Source organism: Microtus pennsylvanicus, chromosome 4 (genome assembly GCF_037038515.1).
Source record: "Microtus pennsylvanicus isolate mMicPen1 chromosome 4, mMicPen1.hap1, whole genome shotgun sequence".
In the NCBI taxonomy this organism is placed as follows: domain Eukaryota; kingdom Metazoa; phylum Chordata; class Mammalia; order Rodentia; family Cricetidae; genus Microtus; species Microtus pennsylvanicus.
This window is the reverse complement of record NC_134582.1, coordinates 126,742,126-126,762,402: the sequence shown is the minus strand read 5'-3', so window position 1 is coordinate 126,762,402 and position 20,277 is coordinate 126,742,126. Positions and strand designations below refer to the sequence as shown.

At 38.0% G+C, this 20,277-nt stretch overlaps 1 protein-coding gene across 2 annotated transcripts in view; it reads left to right on the top strand.

Annotated features, from left to right (window-relative positions):
* The window catches only part of Usp6nl (USP6 N-terminal like), a 131,168-nt gene that overhangs the window by 95,306 nt on the left and 15,585 nt on the right, over positions 1 to 20,277 (top strand). For both annotated transcript variants that reach the window (XM_075970407.1, XM_075970408.1), the window contains exons 7-14: positions 4,285 to 4,392; positions 10,125 to 10,234; positions 11,811 to 11,859; positions 12,640 to 12,760; positions 15,426 to 15,520; positions 16,097 to 16,162; positions 16,256 to 16,355; positions 19,208 to 19,360. In XM_075970407.1, the coding sequence (XP_075826522.1) occupies positions 4,285 to 4,392; positions 10,125 to 10,234; positions 11,811 to 11,859; positions 12,640 to 12,760; positions 15,426 to 15,520; positions 16,097 to 16,162; positions 16,256 to 16,355; positions 19,208 to 19,360 (802 nt within the window). The remainder of the gene's footprint in view (positions 1 to 4,284; positions 4,393 to 10,124; positions 10,235 to 11,810; positions 11,860 to 12,639; positions 12,761 to 15,425; positions 15,521 to 16,096; positions 16,163 to 16,255; positions 16,356 to 19,207; positions 19,361 to 20,277) is intronic.

The window sequence follows — 20,277 nt, the reverse complement described above, 5'->3', positions numbered from 1 at the left end:
GGACTTCTAATTTCATCAGTCAGCATATCACTGCAACCTGTGCCCAAGAGTTTAAGAGTTAATTCAATTAGTGCTTTCTATGTTAGGAACATTCCTATGTAAAACTGACCTTGTAAAAAAAAATGAGTAAAAAGTACAGTAATTCCAAATTGTACTGTTGTTGCCTTGGTTTGTACCCTGTGGTAGTAGCTTTATTACCATCCCTTTCTGCCGTCAGTGCAAAAGTCATAGTGAAAATGGAAAGAGACAGCGTGTTCATATTTTGAAAATGATTTTGGTCTCATGCTTGCAAACCCCTAATATCTCACCTTCAGTTCATTCACAGTGTAATAGTGCTCATTTTAAAGGGATGCTGGTCTGACGGACCAACACAGGAAAACTAGCATGACCTGGCCTATAGACAACACCTAGTAAATGCTAGTTACCTGTGTAAAGCTTTTAAAGGGTGGGAAACATCCTATGCCAAAACACAACTAAGCTAACTTTTAGAACTTGTGGGTTTTTTCCCCTTCTATTTCCTTACTTTTTAAATTTTTAAATTCCACTTATTTAGTATCTGTGTATGTGGGTGCATGTGTGTTACAATGTGCAAATGGAGGTTAGAGTACAATGGTCAAGAGTCAGGTTTCTTCTAATGTATGTGGTCTCTGGGTTTTGAAATTAGGTTTTCAGGCTGGACTACAGCACCTTTACCTGCTGAGCCATTGCACTGGCCTGCATTTCTTTATACTTTCCCATGAAATCAGCCTTTCCCAAATACACACTTGTATAAGTACAAATTATTGTGTGTCAGCATAACAAGAATTGTAAAGAGCATCAGTTACTCGGGTTTTAACTGACGTAGGAGCAGCCCTGAAGCTAAGATAAAGCTCAGTGGCATAGTTTCTGTTTAAATTCCAGCTTGTCTCATACTAACTGTATGACTTTGGGGAAGATATTTAATTTTTCCACAGCAAGGTTACCTTGACGCGGGGCAACAGTAATGCCTACTTTTCGAGCTGTGGTGAGGATTAAATAACCTTCCTTAGTACAGCATAGGAAATGCTGCTTGTTAGCCCAGAAAGGCTGTTTTGTAGTGTTGGGGGAAAGCAAAGTCAAGGAAGGTTTCTTTTATTATAGGACTCTTCAGCCGTTACTGTGGACTCTGACCTGCCATTGTAGGAAAATTATTCACTGTGGAGATCTTTTGGTTATAGGATATCTCACAGAGCTAAGGTCATCGTTTTTTCTTTGTGAGCACCACAAATATCCTTATTTTAAAGTTAAATTCTTACTATTCTATTTTACACCAAAGTGAGTTAATTTTGTGTTGTTGAGTCTTTGTTTTAACATTGAGTTTAGAACTCAAGATAATTTTAAAAGGAATCACTTTGAAGTGGGAAATTAGGTACAGTTTCTGTGCTCTTATTTAATAGCACACCCCCTCAGATCAGCTTGCAGCTGACAGCTCCTTTTCCTCTGTGGAAAGATTGCTCAAGCCATGATGACAGGATAAGGTTCGAAGCATCGCACCTACACTTTGGTTTCACATTCAGTCTAATAAAGTATTGTAGGATTATGCGGCTTTATTCTTCTCCAGTCTGCATGTATCTGTTGAAGTAAGGAAGTCTGTAAAGATGAGTACTTCTGCTAGGCTATTACTCTGACAGCAACTCCAGCTAATGCAGTTCCCATTAAGAGGGATTTTAGCAGAACTATTTCTTTGATGTATAATTTTAAAGCACTCTCCCATAACTATAGTGGTAGAATCATTTGATGATATATATAGTCCAATTTGGTGTGAAACAGAATGTACCTTCTAAAAGAATTACCACCTTCAATTCATACCTTGTTTTAAATTACACTGATGTAAAAAGGTAACATTTATTTTTGTTTCTTCCAAAGGGAGGGAGGAATGTTTTCTCCTCAGAGTCCCTGCTTACATAGCAATCATGCAGAAAGGTTCTAAAAATGTCTTGAAATGCACACATGGCACTAGTGTAGAATATTTGGAGTTTTAGAGCTGAGCTTTCCTGAAGGTCATGATGGCTGTGTTCCTGCAGTGATGGCCTGCCTGCTGCAACAGGGGCTTTGTTTCCTTTTAGCTGGGAGGTGTGTGCTTCCATCACAGGCACACAGGGTTGTCATAGAAAGTAGATAGGAATGCTGTGCTAACTGGAAGACCAGCAGATAGAAACTACACTACAGACTTGTCAATATGCTTTGATGTAATGCCTGATGTTCTACAAAATTGCTAAAACTTCTATCATAATTGGCAAGATGGAAGGAAAAATGTGTAAACATAGCAAGTCAGTTATGTAAATGGTCAAGAATGGTCACTGCTCAGCATCTGAGGGGGTTGTTCTAGGACCCTTGTGGTTCCAGAGTCCACAGATGCACTGGTCTTTCATATCGAATGGCACAGTGTTTGTAAGTAGCCAGTGGCTAGCGTCTGTCATCTCCAGGCCAAGTGTACATGTGGTGTGAATATTTACTAGACAGCACTAACATGAAAGAAGTTTGAGACATTTGTAAAAAAGTTTTTTAAAAAAATAATTTTGACTTGTGATTAAATCTAGAGATATAGAACCATGAGTCTAGAGGGCCAAGTATATGTGAAAATCAATAAGTGTAATTAAAAGTTCTTATTTTAGAAACATCTTCATTACTTTTCTGATATATGTTTAATGTGCATATTTGGTTGGATGCCAGAGATATCACTTTTATATTTCTTTTAAGTTCAATTATCATTGTTTCAGTGTTGTCTACTCTTAAGTTTTAAAGCATTTTTTGTCACTTATCCATATAGTTTAATAACTCTAGCTTGACAAAACCCATGTATTGTGGTCACGAAAGGATGACCTTTGTTCTTAAGAAATATAAACTCCATAATTGTATATCTGCTTACATGTGTGTGTTGTATGCTTATGGAAAAGGGCCCATGATTACAATCACAGTTTGGGGGAGGTACAGATAAGTGGATCCCTGGAGCTTGCTGGACCATCAGTCTGGTCTACTTGGCAAGTACCAGACCAGTAGAGACCCTGTGTCAAGAGATGGAGGTAAACAGTACCTGAAGAATTAAGAGGAACTCCTATGTTATTATTTGGCCTGCACATACACATGCATAATATGTGTGTCTGCACACATGTACCCATGCAGCTTCTCAAACGAAAGCATAGGCACTTGCATGCGCACACACCCTTCGAGCTTATGTGTCTAAATTGTGAATAAAACAAAAGAATGTAATGCTTAGACTTGGGTTTCATCTCTTAGATACATCATTATGTATATGCAAGTGTTGTAAAGTCTAAAGAAATAAGTAAAATCTCAAACCCTCCTTAAGGGTTCCTGCCATAATTTATTAATAATTTCTTCTTTTGGACATTAATTTTTAAATTTCGAGGTGTTATTATATATCACATTGTAATGACCTTAATAGATTTGTATATTGTTTTGAATGGACTTGAATCACATAATTATAAGATAAGGAAGCCTGTTGGGTCTTAAGATCCTTAGAGTAATTGCAATGTATATTTCAAGAACCTAAGATGATAATGATTACTTAGATGCCTAATGTTTTTGAAAAGCAAATTGTGGGCTGGGGAAGTACCTTAGTAGTTGAGAGCACTTGCCTATCATGTGCAAGGCCCTGGGCTTGATTCCCTACATAGTTGACAAAGGAGTAAAGAGGGGTCTTTGTCTTTCTTTGGTGGAAATTTGCCAACTATTTAGTATGATTAGATAGGCTTATAAGAAAAGGGACAAATGGTGAGGTGGGCAGTTGAGCTAACTGGGGTCTGAGATGGCACACCATGTATTCTACAGGGAGATGGTGTTAGGAAAGATTTTATACGATGCTGTCTGCACTCATGAGGATGCTTTCGGCACAGGACCACTTCCTACTATTTGGATCACCTTCTAGCAGTGTGGGAAAGGATGGTATATAGTAAGGAAATATGTAAACAAGATGAGTCACCAAAGAGCATTGGCTCTGCTCCTTTTACCCTAAGGACACTTCTGTGATAGTCAGGCATTCCGATTTACCAAGTGTTCTTGACGTTTCTTTTTTTCCTATTTTCTTTTGGTAGTTTTTTATCCTTCTGTGATTATGTTTCCCTTTTAAGATACAAAAAAATAAATAAGTGACAAAACCTAATTGTATTGACTTATTAAAATGTATAAATTAATAGTCATAAATATCTGGAAAAGAAAACCTGAGAGATATTCAGTAGACCAATGGAAGGGACTATCTGAACTTTTGTCAGTTTGTAACCTTCTCCAGTTTCCTTCTCTTTTAATCAGTTTCATCGACGAATTTACAAAGGAATTCCACTCCAGCTCCGAGGCGAAGTCTGGGCTCTTCTTCTTGAGATCCCTAAAATGAAAGAAGAAACAAAAGACCTTTATAGTGTGAGTAGCTAAATTAACTATGAGTTTGAAGTTAAAATGCAAAATCGTTTCTCTTTGTTTTTAAGGTGATAGGGTATTCTCCGATCACCTGAAATTGTATTGAGATTTCATTGTTTACTGTTTTGTTGTTGTTGTTGTTTTTTCTAGTGCCAGTCTACTCAAATTTTAGATCAAGTGTTGTCTGTATTGACCACTGTTGTTAGACACTGACAGTGATCCATTAGTGCTAGGGCATATTCATAAGGAAAGTTGACTTACGTTTGGTTGTTCTACTAATAAGAAGATTTATATCATGTTTAGAGTTTATGGGGAAGGTAAAAGCAGAATCCCATTTTTCTAACACTGCCTGTGTGTACTCTTTCTAAACCTAAGTTTATATTAACCTTTGAAAAGAATAAGAATTTACATCTAAGATTCTTAGATCCATAGGTTTTAAAGTATGTTCCATAGAAAATGTATTTACATAGAATGAATTACAACAGAACAAATGGGGAAAAAAGAAAAATCAATTTAAACCCAGGCAGTTGTGAAAGACACCTTAGTGTCTTTTGGTATTTTTCTTCCCTATGTGCGAACTCAGATGAAAGCTTGCCAAATGAAAGAGAATAAGCAGTAGTTAAAGAATTAATAGTTTTATGAGAGTACAGGGCTTCACACAGGCAGTGAATTTTGCGTTTCAGGGTATTAGAATTTGACATTACTTTAGACTAGTGATAAGATTATTATTAGCATCAAGTTTTTAGAGCCCATATTCAAAGTGATGTTTACCTGAGAGAGCACACATACAGTTTAACTCTAGCACTTAGAACAGTGTGCCCAGTAACTATCTGGTTAATAAATGAACACAGAAATTAGCCAGACCACACAGTACTTTTGTCTGCATACTGCATTCATTTCCAGGGCTGCGGGTGACCAAAGTCAGCAGTTTGTCCTGTCACAGTTCTGGAGGATAGAGTTCAGAAGTTAGTGTTGCAGCAGGGAAGACTCTTTCCTGGCCTTCTGCCAACCTCTGCTGGCTGCCCACAATTGTTAGTGTTCCTTGGCTGTAGCTCTGTAGCTCCTTCTCTGCCTCCTGTGTCACGTCACATGTTTCCTCCCTGATAAGGTTGCCAGCTGTTGGATTTCAGTTTTGCTGTTGTGCACATGCTCTCTTCTGAGCTTAATGGTGATTTCAAAGTCTCTGCTTCCCTATAAGGCCACATGCACTGGTTCTGGGTGGACACGAGGAGACACTCTTCAACCTAATAAATATATATATATATATATATATTTTTTTTTTTTTCCTACTTCACATAAGAGAGTGGTTTAGTAACCCAGTAACAACAAAACAAATGAGTGTTAAGGCTCCCAAGCTAATTGTTTAGTTTGATACCTTCAGACATTACAATTATTACTTAATTCTCCTCGTGACATCATTTAATCATGCCTTCTTTTTCTGACCTTCTTTCCTTGTCCCTCTACAAAAATGACTTACGTTTCTGTCTGCACTATGCCATGAAGTGATTTTTCCTTTTTTAATCTACCACGGTATTATGTTCTGAGATGGAGCCTGGCATGTTTGTACATTCAGGCCTTTTGCTTCATCTGCAGACGTCTGTGCTTCTTGTTGGAGCAGAGCTCTGCATGGTGTTACACAGCACACAAAGGTAAAGGAGTGCAGTGTGCGGAGCTGGCGCTTCCTGTGAGGACACGAGACTGTGCACATATTTGCATTCTAGATAGTGCATGACATTTAGACAGCCAAATAAAAGCATTAACTGAGCTGAAATCCACGGAGTCTCAGTGGACTAGAAGACTTGAGTGGGGAAAAAAATGGGTTGAGTTTTCAAGATGCTTTAGAATGCCCTTTCTGATTCCCTTTCTCCAGCTGGGATCTGGTTGGTTTTAGTTTGAAGCTTCGTATTGTTGTATTTTGGAAACATCTTTCCTACTTCACCTTGTGGAGCATTGACCTTGTTAGGATTAGGATACTTTATGGACATTATTTACGTGCTGTACAGGGATTGTCTTACTTTAAGTCTTGCCATTACAGCATGAGGCAGGTTTTACTACTATTTTCTGTATCATTATCGTTTCATTTAACAGACCAGGAACCTGAGCTTAGCAAGGTTTTGTAGCTTCTCACCTAGGGTGAGCAAAGAACCCAGTCTGTTCTGGCTCCAAACCAGTGTTTCCCCTTTTCATTTAATTATATCACATTTGTGTCTGTCTTGAATTTAGAAACATATGTTAAAGTGGCAGAAGGCCCATGCACCATGGTTCTGAAACTCCACAGCATGAGCCTAGTTCAGGCTTCTGGGAGGAACCCCACAGACACTGCTGGCCTTTCATCTCATTGCCGCCCTGTCAGCCTCTCTCTACAGTATAGGCTCAGTAGGTCTCTTCCTTTTAGTGAAAGCATTCCTCCATGATATCACTGTGGTACTTGTGAATATGGATCTCCCTGTTGGGTAGTTGTAGAGTCTGCTCACCTACTTGTTATTGGGGTGTGGGTAGGGGGTGCTGTATTTGTTTCACTGCATCTGCTGCCTGTAAATTCCTTGGGACATAAATAACATTTCTGCCCAGTGCACTTTTACCTGCTTCCTTGCCTTTGCTTCTGTCTTAATGTCTTTGCTGTGATTTTCATGTCTTTGAGAAAAGCCAGTATTATAGATATGTTTGGGTCTTTTTTTTTTCCTTCAGCTAAATTTTATTTTAAGACATTTTTTGGTCATTTCTTTCTTCCTATGTTTTGACATCTCAGTGCTTACCAGGAGGCCTTTAGAACAAGTGAAGCCTCTATATTTGACTGTTTCCTTAACAATAAAAGATATTTAAAAACCAAATATATACAGGTTACTATTTGTATTGCTTCAAAACTCTGGAACATACTGTGGTTATTCTTCATGTTTTCTTTTGGGTATATTGTATTGCTGAGGATGAAACAGGTCTCTCAGACTAGAAAATGTTATCTCACTGGGTCATACTCCCCAGGCCACTCTCCTATTTTAAAAAGCTGCAGAAGGTTACACCTCAAAACACAGTTAAAATACTTAACATATATACACATAAATGTCAAGCCCATGTATATTCTAGACATAACCACTTTTCCTTTTAACTTAGGGGTTAAAGTTATGTTATATATATATATTTATTGGAATTAATTTAGACTCAGTTGTATCACCAGTATATGATAAATGACTCTATATGAATGTGTGTCTATAGATAATGATTTATACTTAAACATAGGTAAATACAAATAGTTACAAATTTTAATCATCTTTCTGGTTAAACACTGGTAATGAAAACAGTCATAATTTAGCTCCCTTTCCCCAGAAATGCCACCAAATTGACATCAGAGTTTTAAAAAAGGCAAACCTATAAGGAATAAGAAAATGAAGAAATCATGTCTGCCACAGTTTGGACCGCAGAGTGCAGAGAGTGCAGACAGGCAGGCAGAGTAAACAAAACAAATCTGAGGAATCTAAGTTCTGTTCTGGCAGTAGGAATCTGGAGAAGCCACATGGTTTATGTCTTTAATCTCTAGAGGACTTGGTAATTACCACCTGCAGGTACCTCAGGACATAAAGGTGAAGCTGAACACTGAAGTGACTGAAAGTCTGTGGGTGAAGCAGTTGGGAGCAAGTCCCCAAGTCTCCTCCAGCACAGGCCCAGGACTGTAGGTCTCTTACTGGGAGAAGGTGAAGCAGCTGCTGTCCTAGCTGTGCAGGGGAGTATAATACCCCAATTTTGGTACAGTTAGCTTTTTCTCAGGAATACCAACAGTTAGATGCCAGTCAGGAGCTGGAGAGAGATTCCCTGGGATATGTGACCAGTGCAAGAAAATAGACACAAAGACCTAGGGTTCTAGGGGCTGCACTGCAACTGCCCTGTTACATCCCCACTCTACAGAGACATCACTGCCCACTGTCGTGAAGCTCCATCTGGGCACATGGCTTTGTTTAATGCCTTACTTTCAAGTGGAAACACATAACACAAATATTAGTAGTCATTTGAGGAAAAGGACTTAAATTGGAGACAAATAAAAACAAGTGGAAAAATGCACTTGCAAGAAACAGATCATGGAATAAGAAGAAAACCTAAAAGATTGTTGTTAGTATCTTCAGAGAAATGAAATCGACATTGCACCCACAAAACAGTATAGTAAGCTATAAAAAGGAGCATTCTGTAATAGCAAAGACCTTAAGAATATAAAAAAAGTAATGAAAAACTTAATCGAAAATAATTGAAAATTTTCAGAAAATAAAATTTAAAGGCACAGATACTAATAGAGAAAAAAGAAAATGAGCTTGATTAGAAGATCCCACAGTATAATAACCAAGCTCCTGAAAGAAAATGGAATCATGGCAGGGGAGGAAGAGGAAATTGACATAGGAATCCAGAATTATTAAAGACAGCTTTGCAGAGATGAGAGATGTATGAGTTTGTAAGATTGAAGTGCCCAAATCTGTGGATGAAAGTAGGTCCAAAACAAGTAAAGAAATGGACAACCTCCAAACAGAGTGCTCCTACCAGCTCCAGAGAAGGAAAGATCTCACCTAGAAATGAAGAGTTCCAGTGGCAGCACAGGAGACCAGGAAATGGTAAAGCACTGCCTTTTGAGCAAGAATGCTTCTAATTTAGAATTCTCAAGCAGGTTCCACAGTCATTTGAAAGAGAAGTCACCAGATATTTAAGATTTCCAAACCTTTGTACTTCTGTGGTGCCCATTCACAGCAGCTATTGGAGAATGCAGTCCATAAACCAAGAAGCAGGAATCAGGGACCCAAGCTCAGAGCAAAGCTAAGGAAGTCCTAAGACCAGAGGCAGTAGCCTTGAGGACAGGCCACCTAAGCAGAAGACTGGCTGCTTTGGGAGAAAGTTTAAGAAGTTGGCCACTAAGCCAGCCTCGGTAATGCATGTCTTTAATCCCAGCACTTGGGAGGCAGTGGCTACAGGTAACTAGATCTCTGTGAGTTTAAGGCCAACCTTGTCTATGTAGTGGGTTCCAGGCTAGCTAAGGCTGCTCATGCTCAGTGAGACCCTGTCTCAAACAAACAAACAAAAGATACAAATAAAAGAAACTGGATATTCTGTGAATTCTACAGAGTGCTTCAGATTGGTGTTGAATTTCCTGCAAGAATATAGAAAGTGAAGCAAATGAAGAAGCAGTAATTCATTCTAAGCAAAGAAAATCCTGAGCCAGAGGAAAAAGAATTTTTTTAAAAGATTTATTTATTATGTATACAACATTCTGCCTCCATGTATGCCCACACACCAGAAGAGAGCGCCAAATCTCATTACAGATGGTTGTGAGCCACTATATGGTTGCTGGGAATTGAACTCTGGACCTTTGCTCTTTGCTCTTAACCGCTGAGCCATCTCTCCAGCCCCGGAAAAAGAATTTTTTGAAGAGTGCACCACTCAGCCATGTTAGTCCTACAAACCTCAGACATTCCCTGATCTAAATCTGATACCATGGAAGGGAAAGGCTGTGAGCAGAGTAGATGGGGGCATGGAAGGAAGGAAACGTTTTCTTTGTGTGTCTTTTTATATTGCCTAGATCTTTCTTTAAGCCATGGGAATTATTTCCCTAGCCCTACCCTCTGCCAATACATGCATGCATGCATGCATACATACATACATAAATACATACAGGTTTTAATTAGGATCATTTTGCTGTTTATCATAGAGTTTCAGCAAGTATTTTTCATGAAAATATATTTTCTTCTCCTCTTTTTCTTCTTCAGAAATTAAAACACAGAGCACGAGGTTGTTCACCTGACATCAGACAAATAGACCTTGATGTGAACCGCACATTTAGGAACCATATTATGTTTAGAGACAGATACGGCGTTAAGTAAGTAAAGTTTAATATTATTAAATGTGAATAATGCATGTACAAATGGTCTTTATTGGAGTCTTTAAGATGAACTGCACTTTTAGGATGTCTTGTCTGTACTGTAATTTTTATTTTGATCCTAAAAGTTTTTGTAGATCATTTAATTCCATGTTGAGTGAAACTGGGGTCTGACTTAATTTACCATTGCAGCTTGTCCTTGTGAACTTGGTACTCACACACATCTCTTAAAACCATTCTGATTCCATGTGAGGCTGTAACAAAATCATACATCTGTCTAGTCTGATGCAACTATTTTGTTCACAGCTGAAAACACATTAACCCTGTCCACAAGTGCATTTCAAGTCCTTTGCTAGTAGTCACGCTTAAATAGTATATATATAACTGTATAATAGTGTAACTGGAGTATAGAGTCACCTATTAGTACTTCTAATATAAGACAGCGAGAGAAATAAAATACTAATATATAGGCATTCACACCAAAATAGAAGGGAAAAGTACAGTTATCCCCGTGACTGGCCATGTGTCATGGTGTTTATAAATACATTTTTCCATTGCCCATCCCTCAGCAAGTACCTCAGCTGTGTTATATGACTTAGGGCTTCAATCCTGAAAAATCTGAACCATTATCAGTCTCTCTAAATAATGTTGCTATAGTTTTCCATAGTTTTCTTTACACATATACTCTTTGTATGTACTTAGTACGTACATGCTAAGAAATTCCCCAAATAGTCTCCTTTATTCCAGGTGTGATTTCTTTGTGTCCTTTAGGTAGTACCATCAACCTCTCACATAGGGATCAAGCCATCCTGACTAATGTAGTCACCTCTTTTGCCTGTTGAACCCAAAAATGACATAAGAAACCCAAAGCAGTTGTGTGGTCGTTTCACTTCCAAGTTGATGGAGTCACTGTTGTGTCTCCCTCTAGTCTCATTCCCCTTTTCTGTCTTGTTCTGCTTTGGGATTTTGAGGTAGGGTCTCACTATATAGCCCAGGATGATGGCTTAGAACTTGTGATCCTCCTGCCTTAGCCCCTGGGTGCTGGTATTACAGATGTTCACCACCAGGCCAGTTCTGTTAGAAGTAAGATTAAGTCAGCAAAGATTGAAGTGGCACAAACTTCAGCAGTGAGTTGTCAGGAATGTAGTGGGTGCAGCCCCCTACCTTCACTCTGATGGGTAATCTAGTCTTAGGATGGGACTCTTCTACTTCCTGGGGAATGTCTTCCTGGACTGCCATTTCCTGCACTTAGCTACTGCTCTAAGAGTCTTCAAGAGGCCGTCCATATGTTATTTCACTAGAGGCTTCAGAGTAAGATCAGCGAAGCCTTAGTACTTCCCATATGAAGTTTTTCTATCTGAATGTATGATAATGTCTCAAATTTAAACTATTATATTATATTGAGAATTCTGGTTCAATTTGAGCTTGGTATGCTTTTTTTTTAAAAACTACAATAGTAATTTTATTTGAATTCTTTTTGTTTTTAGTCAGCCTGTTTTTTTTTAAGTTTGTAATTTTAAAAATTAAATTCTTTTAAAAACTAAATTATGTTTAATATAAATTTTCAATTCTCTAGGCAACAATCCTTATTCCATGTTCTTGCTGCATATTCTATCTATAATACGGTAAGTTGGGTCCTGTTTGCCTAGTTCTTTGAATTGTATTCTGAAGAACCAAAGATTCTTGTTGGCACTCTACATAACATGGCACTTGTAGGCCATTTCTTCATGTCAGATGGTCTCCATAGTCCCATGAGCTCTGGTGTTTTTATAGCTCCCATGTTAACCCAAGATCTGATTTGGAAGTAGGAAAACCTAGATATGACTACAGGATGCCTGTGAGCTTCACTTTCCCTCCCTCCAGATTGTTTTTGTTTTGTTATATTTTTGTGGTCTTTGGTTTTCTTTTTTAAGCATTGAAGATTAGGCATGGCAGGGTAGGAGAGGGAGCGGTGGCCTGCTGCCTCTTCCTCACTCCTGGCAGGTACTGTTGTGATACCCTAACTTCTCACCTGTGGGAGGTCTGTGAGGAGTAGACTAAAACTAAGCCTTGTGTCTGCAGAAACACAGAGTGGACAAGACAGAAAACTGAGATTTTTGGGAACAGTTTGCCAGCTTCTGAGAACCATATATTAGATAAAATTAATACTCACATTGTTAGAGACTGTATTGCCATATTACATGTAAAAGTTTTTTTTTTTTAAATGTATCTTGTTCCCCACACCTGTTTACTCTTGAGCACAGTTGAAATCTTGTATAGCATGTGTCCCGATGCTGTAGATATTACAACAGTTATCTCTAGAATTGCCCAGGCATTTCCTGGTATTTTACAGATTAACCTTTCTCATGTATGTGTTCATGGAATTTGATTTTAAAGCCCCCAGTCTTGTTTTCATTGCTCCTTAGGAAGTCGGGTACTGTCAAGGGATGAGCCAGATAACAGCCCTACTCCTCATGTACATGAACGAGGAAGACGCCTTCTGGGCCCTGGTCAAACTCTTCTCAGGCCCCAAACATGCTATGCATGGTAAGAAAACCTCATATATAAGGATAAACAAGCAGGGGGAAAGCAAACGGAAGGAAAACAAATGATACCTAGTGAATTTAGGACAGCAGATGTCAATCCCAGGCCTTCTTCCAGCCTTACATTTCATTCCATCTTAAGGAAAAGGCTAATAACAAAATTTGACAAATTTTCACAAAATGCATAACACTTTGGTTTGTTTTCAAATTAACAGATTGAGTTTAATGGCCTTTTTCTTACATTTGCCAAGAAAATACACTAAACTTTATTTCATTGTTCGCATTTTGCAACTTTTCTTAGGAGTGAAAGTAGTATTCGTTCCCAGAAAGCAGGATTATGTGTTGTTTTTTTCCCTAGTGCCATCTATGCCATCTAATAGCAGCTTTAAGACAAGTCGAATAGCTGAGGTCATCACTCAGTATTAGAGCACCTGTCTTGCATGTGCAAGGCCCTGAAGCCAATGTACTAGTTATACAAGACAGTGTTAGGTGAACCACTTAGGTTCACTTTGTGAGTATTTATGCTTATAGAGTGGGTGACCCTAGCACAGAGAATGCTTATTTAAATATTTCAAGATTAGGATTCTCCATAGTCTTATTATATAGTAAATCTGACAGGCTCTTTTTAGAAAAGGGTGGGCTTGTGCATGTGCTTTTGTCTTGCTCCCTATGTTCCTCACTGGTTATTTAACAGATATCTGCATGATAACTGATTCTGGGTACTTTGAGTGCCTTAAATGGACTCCAGAAGCGAGACATACTGTTGTATCAAGCTACCATCTAGTAACCTGTTTGATTTAAAAAGACACCTTGACAGAAAGAACTCATCATCATTGGTCTTTCTCTGGGCTCCTTGTGTGATGGTGTTGCCAAGCCATCCTGGAATATCATGGAGCTTTTCCTACTTTGGTGATAGGTTAATTGTGTGATGATGTTTTTCTCTACTTTTTGAAAATGGTATTTTCTTTTAAACCTCTTCTGCTGACTTAGCTTCAGCTGTCACCATCTAATCTTTAATCAGTCTTAATTTTACAGCCCTATTATTTGTTCTTACAGTTTAGTTTAGGCCATTTTTATGGGTAACTTTATACTTGAGGGATTATTTGTCTCTAGATCTGGGCAGTTTTGTGACTGATGGTTACCTTTGATCTTTATATTTTTTATGCGAAAATTGTAAGTATATGGGATCAACCCAGAACTGGGCAGAGACCAATTTAAAATACTGAGGCCAGGATGTCACTGAAAAGTGAATAAATGTTAGACAATCATAGCATGTTTAAGCTGGTTCTTACTGAAGCGCATTGGCTTTTTAAAAAAACAAGTCAGATTTTTTTGAAATTTTCCTATCTCCCATTCCTCTCTAATTGACCATGAAAGTGGTTCCAATTGAAAGATAAAGATTTTTAAATAAAATCATTTTACTGTTTAAAAAAAACTATTTCTGAGGGACAAAATCTTTGTAAATTTTTACACACATCTTCAAAACTGAACCTAAGTTGTAAGTGCAGTGTTTCGTTGCTCTTTTCTTGGTTCTTGAAGCACACTGGGTCCCTATTACTCTGACTTTACTTCCAATGGAAATCACAAATGTGAATTTTGTGTAGTTTTATTAACCAGTATCCGGTGACATTTACAAAACTGTATGTGCATTTTCTTAAGGGGTTGTGTTAGAAAATGTACTAATTCAGTGTATTAGGATCTCTCATTATACTTGCTATTATGTTTAGAAAACCATTGCTTTTTAAATTACTTGCTATGTGGAGAGTTTAATGCACTCTCAGATAAACAAATATGTGAGACTATATGCTAAAGCAAAATAGGTTTCATTAAATCTGAAAGAAAGCTTAATGTTTATAAACTATTGTCAATAATGAATATCTAAGGAGAATCTGCCCATCATACCTTTTCCTGGGTTCTTAGGAAACCAAAAGATGTCGTTTAAATCTCCCAGATGTGCTTAGAAACTAGGTTTGAAAATACTAATTGCAGAAATAAAGTCTATTGAGTATATGTTCTTTAAATGATTGAATAAATACCTGAAAAGGAACTTCTGAATAAAAATAGTTATAAATTCAGTGAACTAAATATGCAAGTTAGTATTAATTTACCATTTACAGTCAATTACTTTTTAGAAAGTAATTGTGTATAGGTTTTGGTATAACCTTAAGTGTCTGCATGTTTTAGCTGATGTTAAATACAGCTTATGAAAAGAATTTAAAAGTGATTTTAATGTAAGAAATGTGGAAATACAGTAGTGAAATTGTTAGTGTGTTCTTGGCAAACAGTAAGATGTGAAAGGCGGTAGCAGTAGAGCAGAGTGGTTGTCAGGACTGAAGAGCTTAAAGTCACAGCCAGCAGAAAGGAGGCTGTTTGATAAATAAATTCCGTTTCCATTGTCTTTTGGTGTTAAACTTTTCCTCCTAATTTAGAAATATGTTTTCCTCTTTATTAGTTCTACAAAGTAAAGGCAGTAGTTAGCAAGCAAGTACTAGCTAAAAGTTTTACTCTCCAAAGCTCACATGAAATTATTTCCATGATGAGGAAGAAAACACCCTGGTAACTAAAGATGTTGGTTTTGTTTTACAAGTTCAAATACAATATATTATATTTTTAAGTTGGGGTTTTGTTGGTATTGTCTCTGAAGTTCTGATTTTATGTTTGTGTTCTAGGCTTTTTTGTCCAAGGTTTTCCTAAACTATTGAGATTTCAAGAACATCATGAAAAAATTCTGAATAAATTTCTGTCCAAACTTAAGCAACATTTGGTAGGTAGATGTGTCACTGACTTATAGCCTCCTACCCTGAGAGTGAAGCTGCAGTAATTAATTAAATTCAGCAGGGGTTCCCTGTTTCTGGTTACCTCACTGTGGAGTCATAATCCTCGATGGTTTAAAGAACATTGGATTTGTAAAATTTAGTATTAATAGACTACCACAGTCCTAATTCATATGTTCAGATTACTTCTATGAAGTCGATAAATACTACTAACAAAAGCTTTAAAATGTGTGATTTCTCTATTATGTTTTAGGTTTTAAATTGTACAAAAAGCATTATAAGAAGCATAAAAACTGCTTCCTTGTGAACACATGCATGCTTTACTATAAAATATAATGGTGCAATGGAGCAGTTCACTGCAAAATGTACTAATAATTGTGTTATAGTCCTATCATGGTGACATATTCCTGTGATAATTCTTATTAGTTAAATTTAGGGATTAAAAACAGGAATAGAAAAACAAAGTATGAAACTATGAGATGGTTATTTGCTCACCTTTGACAGCCTCCTTACTATTGCTATTTTGTTTGTTACAACTCAGAAATTATGAGATCTTTGTTTTTTAGGATTCTCAAGAAATCTACACAAGTTTTTATACAATGAAATGGTTTTTTCAGTGTTTTCTTGATCGAGTAAGTACATTTTATAAACCTCTTTATGAAAGTGCACAACCAAGGTAAGGGAAGCACTAACAGTACCTTGCTCTGCTTTGTTCTTTGCCGCAGACTCCTTTTACGCTGAACCTCAGGATATGGGACATCTACATCTTTGAAGGAGAGCGAATTCTTACTGCTATGTCTTACACAATCTTGAAGTTACACAGAAGTAAGGAAACGTTTGGCTGCAGAGACTTTACAAAAGTCAAGGCTTATTTTAACTCCTGCTAGCTTGGGCTCCCTCTACCTCATGTTTTTTTTTTTTTAAATTTTTCATGACGATCATCAGGGAATTCCTGATTCTTGGGACTAGATACACGTTACATCAGTTCTCTGTCTCAGTTTCATTTTCACACTTGAATAGTAGGGTGCAGTTTTCGGTGTCACTAATAATATTCTTCTTGTATTGGTTTCCACTGGGACTCTTGCTCTTCTAGTTGGTCTAAGTCTCAGGTTTGTAATAAGGCAGAGAGAGCAAAGAAACAAGGCCTCCTAGGTGAGTGGGCCCAGAAAAAAATATATCTGTTACTTTCTCTAAGAGAAAGTACATCCAGTTTCGAGCCCTGGATGAGACTTGACTGTCATGGCTTCTAGGGCAGCAAGCCTGCCTTCCTTCCTCCCTTCCTTCCTTCCTTCCTTCCTTCCTTCCTTCCTTCCTTCCTTCCTTCCTTCTTAGTTAATTTTCCCAGTTTTCCCTCCCTTCTCTCCTTCCGCTCCCCCACTTTCCCAATTCCATCTTCCATCTGATCTTCAGAGAGGTTAAGGCCTCCCCTGGGAAGTCTCCTAAGACTGGCCCATGGCTTGTGCCTCCAACATCCCGTACCCCCCATGCCTAGGCCGAGCAAGGTATCTATCTCTACATAGAGAATGGGCTCCACAAAATCAGTTCTTGCATTAGAGTTAGATCCTGATCCCACTGGCAGTGGCCCCTTATACTCCCCAAGCCACACCATTGTCATCTGTATTCAGGGGACCAACGATGTTTTCAGAAAAATGAAAGGGGTTCTGTAGATATGATGTGTTGGACCTTAAAGGTCAGGAAATGAGATGTTTTACATTTCAACTTAGAGCCATGTGACTCCTCTTGTAGCTCTGTAGAAATGTGGGTCATGGGCAGCCTAGAATCATGTTATCTACATGCACATTTGTGTGTGCCCCACTCTGGTACATCATTCTTGAATGATTTGTTTGGCATTCTGACTAAGTTATAAACCAGCTGAGAGCATGGGGGCAAGTTTATGGGTTGTGTCCCTGCTGTTCCCAGCCATCTTCAATGCTTTCATTGAGTTTTCTTGGCCGCTGACTTGAACACACAGAACACATCAGTGCCGCATTAACCACACTTCACCTGCGGTGGGACCTCGGTATCTGTGCTTTTCCAGAGCAAAGCTGTCAGGAATGCTGTGGTGATGGTCCAGCACACAGGCTAACACCAAAACAAAGCTTTGACAGCACACTTCCTTCCCAGAGTCGGGTTGTATCATTGCTGGACGAAAGCCCTTTCCCTTCACCTCCACTCCTTCTCCTCCTTCCTTTATGTCACTGCTCTTGTTATATGTTATAAATAGATCAAAATATACTCAAAAAGTATATCTTTAACAGTAGTTTAATTGTCTCTAAACAGTGAAAATTAGAAGTGTAATGCTATATGTCTTTATAGCTCTCATCTCCCTTTAAGTTATTTCACTTAGTATGACTTTAGCCTTTGTACATAAACTCTGAGCATAGCAATTACTTCCCATGCCAGTATATCATTAGACTGTACAAGCTGTGAAAAATCCTGCCTGCTGCTCTTTCTTTTCTTGTTTAGGAAGCAAAGCTCTTCCATCTTCAGTGAGTTTCCTGTGCCACCATATGAAAAAATAAATGTTGAGGAATAGGGCACACTGGGAGATGTTGCTCTTGGGCTACAAAGTTTTCCTAGATGGAAGGATACAGTTTGGGGATGTACTATTTGGCTTAGTATGCACCCTTAGTAGTTATGTGTAACAGACTGAAAGTTACCAAGAGAGTAGACTTTAAATGATTGCCTCACAAGAGTAAGTGTACTTGGTGGTGGATCTAAGAGTCATAGAGGTGTAGTCATTCCACGGTGGTGAGCCTGTATTAAAACACTGTGTGTGTGTCAGAATGTCACTTACAATATGTCACTTGCTAGTTAAAAAAATAAATAAATAAAAACAAAACAAAAAGAAATCTCTCTGGGTATCTTAACAGCTGACCCTAGTCAGAGACCTATTCCTTTCTTGATTTCTTCATGATTGCCTTAAAACTAGTATTACTGGAGATTGATTACACAGCGGTTTTAAATGGAAAAAAAACCAAAAACAATGTAAATGCACATGGTTGGACTAAATGAGCAATACTACATGCTGCTCAATTAACATCACCGTTACTAATAGTTGAGAGAGAGCATTTGCATGCTTTTGAGTAAGGCGAGGCAGGTGAACTTAGACAGTCTAACTTGTGAGTTGAGCCCATACATGTAGATGAACATAGCACACCTGTCTGTAAGGTATGGGTAGTGATGTCTTACTTGGTGTCTGTTTCTGATTTCCAGCTGTAGTGTGATTTTTTTTATTTTTTATTTTTGCTAATAAAGTTAATTTCCTCAGTTGAAATAATACAAATAAGGTTAGTAATCTTTTTTTTTTTGGAGGGAATTTGCCAGTCTGAGTTATGTTCCAGCCAATAAATGAGATAAATAAATGCCTATTTACTCATAGGAGCTCTTGTTGTAGTTTAGTGTTAATGCCCAGACATAGTTACTCATAAACCAGTGAGAAAATATTTGGTCTTGTACATCTTTCTGTCTTTTCTCCTAATAAGATCAACCTGCTTTCTCTAATGTCAAACACTATCCTGCTGAGTTTTAGTGATGTTCACAGTGCCAACTATAAGTTGTGTATATATCTTTTTAATACCCTATTTTAAAACTCACTACACTCAAATAGAGTATATCTTCTTCTCAACCTAATAGAACTGTTGATTGGCATTTGCATTTCTCTCATCCTTTCCTAGAACATCTAATGAGATTGTCTATGGAAGAACTTGTAGAATTTCTTCAGGAGACGCTCGTCAAGGACTTTTTCTTCGAGGATGATTTTGTAATCGATCAACTTCAGGTTTCTATGTCTGAACTAAAGCGGGCAAAATTAGATCTCCCAGAACCTGGTAAGAAATGCCCTGGTATCCTACATCAAATTCTAGTATAAGAGGCCATGACACAGTTAACACAAACTTTTATTGTTAAGATGTAAGCATTACACTTTGGTGAGAACATAATATCAATTAGTGTCTTACCAGCTGCGAGTGGCTTTTTTTTCTTTACAAAAAAAATTGAACATTTCATACATTTTTACAACGTATTTTGGTCATATTCATCCTCCATTGCCTCCTTCTAGTTCCCTCAAGTGCCCCCATTCTTACCTCCTTTCCAACTTCATGTCTTTTTAAAATGTCATTAATTATCTCCTTGCAGGTGTGTAGGGTCATCCTTTGGGGGTGGGGTACAATCTATCAGCAGCCATATCCCCAAAGGAGAGTGACTTCTCTTCTCAGTAGCCATCAGCCCCCAGTATCTCCTCTGACAAGTGCATCTACATTGGAATTTCGATTACAAAAGTTATCTTCTCTCACCAAAGTTAAGAACAGCACAGGTCTGTAGTATAAACATAAATATTTAAAAGGCGATTAGACAACATGGTCATTTACCCAATAGTAACAACAACAACAACAACAATAATAAGGTTTGCCCTTAGGACCTATCACCTTGGTAGTCATGGGCCTTTGACCAAATTTATAGACCCAGACATGAAATCCCTCCTGTGGAGCATGCCTCATATCCAATCAGAAAGTGATTGGTTACTCCTGTAACTGTCAGGATATTATTTCAGCAGTGAGCACATTTTGCCAGGCAGGCTAGTATTGTAGCGTGCAGGGTCTATTACACTGGATGAGACTGTGTTTGTCTTGTCTCCTCCAGTAGGCAGCATAGTACCTTCTGGTACTTTATAAGCTATCTAAAAGTGAGATCATTTTTCTATTAATCAAGGTTGATTTCTCTGTGTTCTGTGACGCAACAATATGGT